The sequence below is a fragment of the Neodothiora populina genome (genome assembly GCF_041146345.1).
Source record: "Neodothiora populina strain CPC 39397 chromosome Unknown canker_contig_7, whole genome shotgun sequence".
Classification (NCBI taxonomy): domain Eukaryota; kingdom Fungi; phylum Ascomycota; class Dothideomycetes; order Dothideales; family Dothioraceae; genus Neodothiora; species Neodothiora populina.
In genome coordinates this window covers 1229833-1240318 of record NW_027191415.1, presented here as the reverse complement: position 1 = coordinate 1240318, position 10486 = coordinate 1229833, and the positions used below count along the sequence as shown (strand labels likewise).

The following is a 10486-nucleotide window of genomic DNA, read 5'->3' as shown; positions in this document are numbered from 1 at the left end:
TTCCATCGCAGTGATACGGAGAACACTCGAGAGGGAAGGTTTTATTGACAGATGCACGCATTGTCTTTAGATTCGCCGGACGGGGCGTCTGGGCTATCCCTTGCGGCTGCTTTTTGACAAAGCTGCGGGCACTATTACATGTTCTACCGAGTCGTCACACTGGTCACTCACACTGATTTTTCTCATGAGCACATGGTCACGAGCGGATACAAAGGCTCGTGGCGGTGAAAGACTAAGCTTTCGAATCCACATGGCGCATCTGCAATACCAAGAGCTGCACTACCAACACTCCAGCCATTTAGCATCCTACCCAAAGGCGCCACAAAAGTATCCCCGCCGTCTCCCTGATCATGGCCCTTGTTCGATGTGACCCAACAGTCTCTACTACTCCAGCTTCGTCTCCTGCTGCGGCGGACTCTTCTTGACCTCAGGACTGACCCCACCACTACTCCCACTATCATGCCCACGCTCGAGTTCGTTCAGCTCACGTCCTTGCAGCATCATCGTGTTCGGGTGCTGGCCCATGACGTCCAGAGAAGTAGAGTACGCCACTTCTCCGTGGATTGCGTCGTCGCCTACTAGGAGTTCTTCTTCCGTCATGCGCAGAGGCACGCGGCAGACGTATTTGATGAACTGAGCGTGCTTGTGTCAGCTGCAAGCGCTTTATTTCTTTCACCAATTTCTTCTCCCGAGGAGTGAGCAAAATAACTTACGAGCATGATGAGTGACGTCCAAACGACATTCCACGCGATGATAAACAGCGCACTGACAATCTGCACCCACACCTGACGTCCATTGCCGTCTTTCGCGCCTCCGTGGTTCGTGATACCAAACGCCTCGCAGCCCTCGGCGTCAGCGAACAGACCGGTCAAAAACCCGCCGAGGGCGCCGCTGACCATGTGAGTGTGCGTGATGCCCAGCGTGTCGTCGACGTAGACTTTGAACAGCTTGGTGCGTTTCGCCACGATGTTCATTGTCAGCCAGGGGACGGTGCCTGAGAACAGACCGAAGATGATGGCGCCCCAGCCGGTTATCACGCCTGCGCCTGGAGTCACTGCCACGAGGCCTGTGATGACGCCGTTGGTTGCGCCGACGATGGAGGGTTTCTTGTAGAAGATCTGTGGGGGTTGGTGAGCTGCTTGAACAGAAGAATAGGGAAGTGGGGAGAGAATTCTTACAACGTCCATCATCGTCCAAACCAACAGACTCGTCGCCGTAGTGATATTGGTATTTAGAATCGCAGCAGAGGCGTCAGCGCCTGCAGAATAAGGGCCACCACCGTTAAACCCATTCCAGCCAATCCACAGGATCCCAGTACCAATCATGACAGCAATGATATTATTCGGTTTGAAATCCTCACGATCCCTCTGCAGCCTGGGACCAATCCAGTAAGCGCCAGTGAACGCAGCAGTCCCTGAACTCAGATGAATGACATATCCGCCGCAAAAGTCGATCACACCTAAATTGTACAAGAAGCCGCCACCCCAGATGCTGTACGCGCCGATACAGTACGAGAAGGTGAGCCAGAGCGGCACAAAGATGGCCCAGGCACGGAAACTCATGCGACCCAGATAGCCGCCAGCGACAAGCACCAACGTGATGGCGGCGAAGACATATTGGAAGTAAACCATGGTAGCCAGGGGGAAGTTCTGGCTCGCGCCAGCAGATGGGAGTTGAGATTGTCTGAGCTCATAGTCCATCGTGAGCACGGGACCGGGACGGCCAGCGAACGGCAGCATATACTGGCCGAAAGCGACTTTGAAGGCCCATATGACCCAGCAGATGAGGACGGCAGCGAAGGCGTAGAAGCACATGAACATGGAATTGACAGCCCACTTGTGCTTGACGAGGCCGGCGTACATGACGCAGAGACCGGGGACGGACTGCAGAGCGACGAGTGAGGCCGCGGTCAATTGCCACGCGTTGTCGCCTGTGTTGCTGTTTTCTGGACTCCATGGTCCTGGTGGGTAAGGTCCGGACATCTTGTGTTCTGTGTTGATTGTGCGCCTGGTTGGAGTAGATACTGATGTCAATTCAGTCTCTTTTCCAGAATCACCTCACGATTGACAGTCGAAGAGTCACTCGGATGTAGTAATCAAAGTAAGAAACAACAAAGAGAGAGAGAGACGCAAGAATCAAGAGGTAAGCCCGCATATGCACTCGTGGGGGATGGGGGGGGGGGAGGAAGAGCTATCAGCCTATTTAATATATATAATCACCACCCTCACCTTTTGTTAGTTCAGGTCTCGCCAGCTTCCCGTGTTGTCTGAGAGATACCTCACCCGGGGTGTAATCCGATCCTCAAGTGGGGTGAGTAGTGCGCCGCAATGCACATGCATGTCCACGTGAAGAGTTAGCGATTGCTATTCTCGACATGATTGCTCGAGCTTGGTGGATTCGACAATTTTTTTTGGATCCAGGCGATCGCCGCCGCGTCCTCTCCTCGTTTTCAATCACCTCTTCGTCCTGCAACCACGTAGCCACATCACTCTTCTACCGACTAGAATCAGAGCCTCATCAGAGTATATCGCACCAGCATAGTCAGATAGGTTACTTGTATTGGTAATAGTACTATAAGCTCTGCATCCCAAAACGGGGCAGGCAGGGTGCCACACCCAGGCGGGATCCGAATCACAACTCGCGTGTCTAGTCTCACAGACCTAAGCTACCTTAGCTTTCCTTGCTTCCTGTGAATCAATCGGGGAGCTGATTTTCGCAACACCGCGAAACGATTGGGCGGGCTGATAGAGATGATCGCCCCCCGGTACCGCACGAATGGGTCTCAGGCTCTTTCGTCAAGTCACACAGAGCCTGGTACCACACTTCAGGCTTTGTTTCTTGGTACAGTAGTGGTGCTGGGTTTTATTCCAAGCCTCGTTGACGCTGCGTTTGGGTCAGTGATTGAGCTCCCTCGGACTCGTGTATTCCTGTGCGGTCGAGTTCTGATTCTTTGTTTGCTCGTCAAGTGGTGGTTTATCTGGGGGTGCTGGCTAGCTAGCTGGCGGGCGCGTCGCTTACTGGCGCGATGGCATTGGCTCGATCCCTTAGCCCTCCCTACTTACTTCAGCCAGGAACGAGGACCTCGTAGTCAACAATATGGCGATACAATGAGCAGCTTCCACTATGCGCGAAAGATGGCATCCTTTGAAGTCGACGTTGGCGCTACAGAAAGCCATGCTACTTGCATACAGTGCAATCAATACCAGAAAGAAACACCAATCACGCGAGAACAAATTACAAGAGTAGTGTACGTGATGTGCGTGATGGCCAATGACGATGGGGAAGCTTATCGGTGAGTGGGTGCGCCACGACAAGATATACATTATTCTTATGTTGTACCTGTGTATTCGCTTTGTATACAGTAGATGATGATATAGACATGGTAACGGGAGCAGATGCACAAGGATGTTGTCGAGTGATGGCCCATTCCACATGGAGACAGGTACTGTACCTTTAGGATAAATCATAGGGAAGGAGGGTTTATTGTGGATCGGTGATCAGTACCTGAGAAGCAGTAGATCTTGTCCAGATCCTGGAGTAGTGATCAGTCATCCTTCGAGCGCAGCACACTCAATCTATTGATTTATAGAAGATCTGATCAAGTCGCGGGAGTTGGGGCGGTTCATCTGGTTTGACATGTAGTCAAAGTGTGAGGATACATTGCGAACCAGACCCACTGTTCTCTGCCTCTAGTCATGTGCACTAAGACGGAGCCAAACGCTGATTCGACTGTTACAGGCAAGACTTGATACAAGGATCAAGCAGTCTTGCCGCTGGATCCAGGTCTGTCCCCTCCCTTTCCTTCTCTGTCCCCTCCCCTCGCCGACCGCCTCTCTCTCTTGAAGCATCCGAATTCACCCTTCGTACCTTCGCGCAAACGCTTCAAGATGGCTCTCATTTCTGGTAGTTCTCCTTGCAGTCTTCTTCGCGCATCTGCATCTGTTCTCTCATCCAGCGCGAGATAGATCTGGGATTGCAGATCCGAGGCACGCTCTGTAGTATAATTGCTCAGTGTTTGAGCGACCAACTCGACGTCGAGGGTCGCTTGCATTAGGGCGTAAAGATTGTATGATTTCTGGTGAGGGTTGCTGCCGCCAGTGGATGATTTGAAAGAGGAAAGGAAGGTCGAGGAAATCGTCTCGAGGTGGTGAGACAAGATTTGCGGCGCCAAGGGTGGTGTTGTGGTTGTGATTTCTGCATGAATCAAAACGAGTGTCAACAAGACCTCATAAATATATGGCCGGGCGTTAGTTGGTCTTGTTGTCGGTGCTGCCATGGCAGCAGACATATCGTCGTTTATTCCACTCGTGATGAGGTTTGCAAGACGGGTGTCAGTTGGCGACGTGTAAGATTGGAAAAGACGATTGTCAATTTGTGCGAGCACGTCGCGGAGAGTTTTCTGCTCTTCGTTCAAGGAGACGGAGAAGGACGTCTCGAAGGTGGAAAGAAGGTGAGGAATAGTGATCTTGCGGAGATGGGAGAGGTTGGACAGGGACAGCAGCACACGAATAGACTGTTTCGAGTTGTCAGCATGCTTGTTACAGTCAATAACAGAAGCAGAATTTGCCATACCTTGTTCGATGCGTCCACCGCTGCCACATTTGAACCAGCCTGCAACAGCGTCGCGGCTGGGTTGGTCAGACCGTCTGGATCATCATTTCCTGAACTACTTTCTGGCTTGTGTTTCTCTGCATTCTCGACGGTCCCACTCAGTGCCTTGTACATGCTACTGACAAATTGATGTCGGACCACCTGCAATAGCTTGCTGCTCGGCGGTGCAATGACATTGACAGATCCCGAGCGCTGTACGGCTTCAGAAATGAACATCATCCGCTGCAAGTTCTGCAGTATGATCTCCTCAAAGCTCATGAAATGTGAAGGCATATTAGTAAGATCACGGCGATCGGCACTGCGCGTCCAGTCCTCGAGGAGTTTACATGTGTCCGAGTCTGCAGCCCAGGCGGCGCACACAGCCTGCACGCATCGTTCTCGGACTCCCACGACCATGCTCTTTAGCTTGTCCATCAGACGTGGGTTCTCACTGACGATGCTCAGAGCACTCGCTTCACTTGCTGCGGTGCCAACAAGAATAATAAATCGAGCTAGGTAATGTGCTCCGCTCAGTGAGTTGGCGTAAGGAGGCCAGAAAGCATACTTCTCCCAGGACTCGCCCTTCTTCGGTGACGGGCCTGGAATGTTCGTCACGTCGAAGCTGAATCTACGAGTCTCTTTGCTCGGCGGTGATAATGCCATGGTGGGTGTGTCGGGAGTCGCTGGGACTGGCGAGAACAGGGACGAGATGTCGTCGATGGGTGAATCGGCAAAAAAGGAAAAGGCATTGTCACGCATGGTAGTGATGAGTTCAGCAGCCGAATTCTGCAAACGTGCAATTTCGTCGTCCGCAAGCTCCAAATGCTGCTGTGCAGATTCAGAAGTGAAGACGCCGTTTGGAAGTTCGCGCTGCGCCTTTCCTGAAATGAAGGATTGGGCAGTCTCCCAGAAATCGAGAATCTCTCCGAAAAGGCCACCTTGCACAGCGAGAAGACTGTTGAGTGCACTCTGTACCTTTTCCCAGAAGTCCAAGACTCTGGGCGTGTCCATGGTCTTCAAGCGGTCTTGGATGAGGTGCAGAGAGGGAGACTGGAGATGGACCTTGGCCACCTGCATGCTCGGTTCAGGCTCACTGCCCAGCTTTCGTCGAGCGACTTCAACTTCAATCTTCATACGCTCGAAAGCATTGTTCAGTCTCTCTTTGAGCTGGTTGTATCTACTGTTGAGATAGTACCAGATGGGGTTTTCGTCGACACCGAGTTGGAGCAGAGTGCCAATCAGAGTCATCTGTGAGTCCCGTTGCTCTTCGGCGCTCTGGGTGCTCTGGAATGTCTGTGCATTTGCAAGTTGCTTCCAGGCGTCCCTCTTGAATAGCTTGACTTGGTTCCGCGTGTCATGCCAAATCTTCGCAGCGACAAGGATCTGGTGAACCTGCGCATCCGTAAGCTCAGCACCCGTGTCCGAGGCGTTTTCGGCCAGGCTTCTGGCTTGGTCAGCGTAGCGTTTGGCGCGGTTGTACTCTTCGATCAAAGCCTCGTAATCTCGAGTTTTGACTGCTTCCTGTAGATTGCCAGCTATGCAGAATATGGGTCTGTTCTGCTCTACATAAGACAAGACGCCCTTGAGATCCTCCTCTTTGTCTCTTCCACCAAGTGCGGGACCCCAGACTTCTTCTGCCTTGACTGCCAACTCGATCAGCGGTGCTTTGATGCCGAGCACGCCGTACTCGCTCTCTTTGGTCAGGGCATTCTTCCGCTTGTCGCCTTCTGTGGGTTTCAGATGGTTGACGGTGCCACTGACGCTCCTGAAGTGCGTGTTGTTTCTGCTGGTGACTCTCGATGCTTGTCGCCTGTGAGCGAGTGCGGGACTGGAGGGGGCCGAGGGATCCTGTCCCTGATTGCGCATTTCCTGGTAGACATTGTCTATTGTGGCCTTGGCGCGCACGAAGCGCTCGAAGTTGGACTCGACGAGGACCTTGAGGGAAGCGGACTTTTGCTCGATGGACTGGGAGAGCGTGTCGAGTCCGCGCAGCAGAGACTCGGTCGAGGCGTCTTGGTGGACCTGGGACAGAAAGAGGGTGGGAGAGAAAGTGGTCGAAGACAACAGGAAACGATTCCGCAGTCTCAGGTCTTCTTCTACGGGCAGTCCACGTCTACGCAGCTTCTGCACCACACTCGGAGCAAGACCCAAAGGATCGGGTTCATCCTTTTGCACAAGACTGTCCGCACCGCTGGCCGACTTTTGCGTGCCGGTGATGGTTGATCTCACGCTGGCCCTGTGGTTGAGTCCAGCAAATCTAGATCTGGCTGCATCGTCTGGGGCTATCGACTTGTTCTTTCTATTGTTGTTATTGATGTTATTGTCATCGTCGTCGTCGTTGTCGTCGGCGTCGCTGTCATCATCGCGCTGAGGCCACTCGGCAGGATAAAGACTGTCGAGCTTGTAATGATTGAGTAACTGTCTCTCAATCTCCGCCGCCATGTTTAATTTCTGGTCATTCGCGAAAGTGGGTGGAGAGGTGTTGTTAGTAGCCGGTCCGCAACTATCCCCTTGGTGCGGCTCGTGCTACAGTACACGATGTTTGCGCCTGACCGATTGGATTTATATGGGACAAGGCAGCCTTGGTATACACAACAGTACTTACTCCGTGCTACACTCTAACCAGTAGGTAGGCAGCAGCGGCGTCGGTAAGCTAGGCACCTTGAGATATCAATCAGTCAATCAATCGATCACTCACTCAATCAATCACTGGATCAATCAATCAGACGCAAAGCTCCACCTGCACTTCCAACTTCCACTACTGTTTTGGTCGGCGCGTCGGTTGACGTCGACCAGCAACGGCCCGATGTGGGGGAGTGGTGGAGACGAGCGGAACTCGTGACTAGGGGGTAGCGAGTCGATTGAAGCAGAGAACTGCCTGTTTCATGATATCTCGTATGGAAAGCCCATCAAACTCCCGGTCATCTTCTCTGTGATCACTGACCAACCGAGGAAAGATGCCAAAGATGGCAGAGATTGCGGCGGATCTGATAACGTCCCATTGTTCCGTCACATGCGGCCGAAATTGCCCGCTCTCGTCCAACGCCAAGAAGCAAAATTGCGGGTGAAGTCGCAGCCAAAGCAGCAGTAGCGCAGCAGGAAAGGCAGGAAGAGCAGGAAGAGCAGGAAGAGCAGGAAGAGCAGGAAGTGCAGGAAGTGCAGGAAGTGCAAGCCGCAACAGCAGCAGCCAGAAGCCGCGCAAAACAACCTTGACCCTTCCAAGTTGCTCTGCTTCCGAAGTCGAAACTCGACTCTTGCATCAAATCCATACCGCTGTTTTCGAACAACACTCTCCTCTCTCCTCTCCCCCTCTTCTTTTTCCCCTCTTTCTCTCCGCTCTTCCTCCTGCGACAAGCCCAAACACCACAAAAATGCTCGCTTCTCGATCAATGGCAGCTCCGGCCAGACAATGTCTGCGCCAGGCTAGACAGCAGCAATTCGTCAGACCTTCTTTCGTCCTGGTAAACTTGATCTGAAAACAACACATAAGGTCGCAGAGACTGACTGGTCACAGGCTCAGCGACGAACACTCGCCACCGTCAACGACCCCGTCGCCAAGTTCAAGGGCCAGAAGGGCAACGATGTGAGACCGCGACTTCCCCAACCAGAGAGAAAAAAGACGACGAGCAACTTCCTGTTTGGAGAGCTACGAAACGACCGAAACAATGGAAATAGCCTTTCGCGCTGACTCTTTCTTGTGCCAAATAGGGCAAGTACACTGTCACCATGATTGAGGGTGACGGTATCGGTCCCGAGATTGCCCAGTCCGTCAAGGACATCTTCTCCGCCGCAAACGTATGATTTGACATGTCTCCACGCAAAAGAAAACAGCAGTTCTGAAACCCCCACCAGGCCCCCATCAAGTGGGAACCCGTCGACGTGACTCCCATTCTCAAGGACGGCAGGACCGTCATCCCAGACGCCGCCATTGACTCTGTCACGAAAAACTATGTTGCGCTCAAGGGCCCCCTCGCCGTATGCCTGCTCTGTCTTCTGTCTTGCATCGACCATTCGAATCTAACAGCAACAGACTCCCATTGGCAAGGGTCACGTCTCGCTCAACCTGACTCTCCGTCGTACCTTCAACCTCTTCGCCAACTTGCGTCCTTGCAAGTCGATTGCCGGCTACAAGACCCCCTACGACAACGTCGACACCGTGCTGATCCGTGAGAACACCGAGGGCGAGTACTCTGGCATTGAGCACGTCGTCGTCGACGGCGTCGTCCAGTCGATCAAGCTCATCACCCGCGAGGCCTCTGAGCGTGTCCTGCGTTTCGCCTTCCAGCACGCTGTCGCCACCGGCAAGAAGAAGGTCCGCGTCGTGCACAAGGCCACCATCATGAAGATGTCCGACGGTCTCTTCCTGAACACGGCCCGCGAGCTCGCCAAGGAGTTCCCCGAGATTGAGTTCGACGCCGAGCTCCTCGACAATACCTGCCTCAAGATGGTCACCGACCCTCTTCCCTACAACGACAAGGTCCTCGTCATGCCCAACCTCTACGGAGACATTCTCTCCGACTTGTGCGCCGGTCTCATCGGTGGTCTCGGTCTTACTCCCTCTGGAAACATTGGTGACGAGTGCTCCATCTTCGAGGCCGTCCACGGTTCCGCCCCCGACATTGCCGGAAAGGGCCTTGCCAACCCCACTGCTCTTCTGTTGTCGTCCATCATGATGTTGCAACACATGGGTCTCAACGAGCACGCCACCCGTATCGAGAAGGCCATCTTTGCCACTCTCGCCGAGGGCAAGGTATGTTTTGTCTCCCTTTTTTCGCCTTTTCAACCTACTGACTTGTGTACCTTTAGACCATCACCGGAGATCTCGGTGGTTCCGCCAAGACCCACGAGTACGCCGACGCCATCATCAAGAGATTGTAAATATATTTTCAAAAAAAATTGAGTGGGAGTAGTCAAATGGGAAAAAGAAACAAAAGAGATGGGAATATGTTATTTACCACCGACCTTTTTTTTTCTTTTCTTTTTACTTGTAACTAGAAGATGAGAGAAGAAGAGCGAAATTCTACAAAACCGACTTCGAAACAAGAGACAAGATCCGGATCACTTTTTCTTTATTTGCTTGTAAGAACCGTGAAATATGCAAGCGAGTGTTCCCGTATCTGTCTACGTCTATCCATACTCGCACACGTAGAGAGAAGCGAAATACTCGTGGGTCAAAGAAAAAGAGACGGAGATAAAAAAAAAAGGAAGAAGACAAGGGCAAGGGCGTCAACCGTCATCTAACATGCTTACCAGCCTGAAACTGTACTGCACTGATCCTCATCTCACGCGGACCTCATCTCACGCATACTACATTCCACCAACGAAGAAGACGACGACGACGACGTGTTTCGCGCATCATGTCCCAGCAGACGTTACACGAGAACAGCCAACCAGCCAGCCAGCCACCTGCAGCCATCTCTTCCATTCGTCATGTTCATTCCAACTCTCGTATCATCATCGGTCCAGAGGGGACCGTCACTGGTTTAGAGAAAGAACTTTTCACGTCAGGGGTATGAGTAAGGTAAGGTATGTTAGATGCAAACGTTCTCGTCGGAAACCTTTTGCGAGTCGGGTTGTGTTAGGTACCTTAAGATTACTAGTGTAGACTGATGACTAGTGGTCTCCACGAGGGATGAGAAGCGAGGCGAGGCGAGGCGATGGAGTGTGCTTTGCTGCTGCTGCTGCTGCTGCTGCGGTGGAGAGGATCTAGAAGGTTGATCAATCTGTCGTTCACTGTTAGTCGACTGATCAGCCAATCGTTCAATCGATGAATCAGGGAAGCGACGAGCGCTCATTGATTCGATGTGTCTATTTCAATTTGGTTCAATCTATCTCAAGACGAAGGACTCGAGATTGCAAGTGTCAAGTAGTGCTTCGTTGATCAGTCGACTATAGA

The 10486-nt window shown here is 52.4% G+C and overlaps 3 protein-coding genes across 4 annotated transcripts; 1 reads left to right on the top strand and 2 right to left on the bottom strand.

Annotated features, from left to right (window-relative positions):
- Nucleotides 1–384: 384 nt before the first annotated feature.
- Nucleotides 385–1982, bottom strand: AAFC00_006460 (uncharacterized protein; the record flags this gene model as incomplete). The annotated part of the gene is made up of 3 exons (XM_069346419.1): nt 385–633; nt 714–1118; nt 1179–1982. 3 exons carry the CDS (start codon nt 1980–1982, stop codon nt 385–387), a joined length of 1458 nt encoding a protein of 485 aa, XP_069197630.1.
- A 1775-nt stretch (nt 1983–3757) lies between these two features.
- Nucleotides 3758–7032, bottom strand: AAFC00_006459 (uncharacterized protein; the record flags this gene model as incomplete). The annotated part of the gene is made up of 2 exons (XM_069346417.1): nt 3758–4513; nt 4573–7032. The coding sequence occupies 2 exons, from the start codon at nt 7030–7032 to the stop codon at nt 3758–3760; spliced, it is 3216 nt and encodes a 1071-aa protein (XP_069197629.1).
- A 929-nt stretch (nt 7033–7961) lies between these two features.
- On the top strand, nt 7962–9468 carry AAFC00_006458 (uncharacterized protein; the record flags this gene model as incomplete). 2 transcript variants are annotated; one of them, XM_069346416.1, is made up of 6 exons in its annotated part: nt 7962–8051; nt 8105–8173; nt 8299–8385; nt 8443–8565; nt 8621–9340; nt 9397–9468. In XM_069346416.1, 6 exons carry the CDS (start codon nt 7962–7964, stop codon nt 9466–9468), a joined length of 1161 nt encoding a protein of 386 aa, XP_069197628.1. The 2 variants fall into 2 exon arrangements, with proteins under 2 accessions (XP_069197628.1, XP_069197627.1); XM_069348333.1 differs by having other exon boundaries at nt 8615–9340.
- Nucleotides 9469–10486: the final 1018 nt, after the last annotated feature.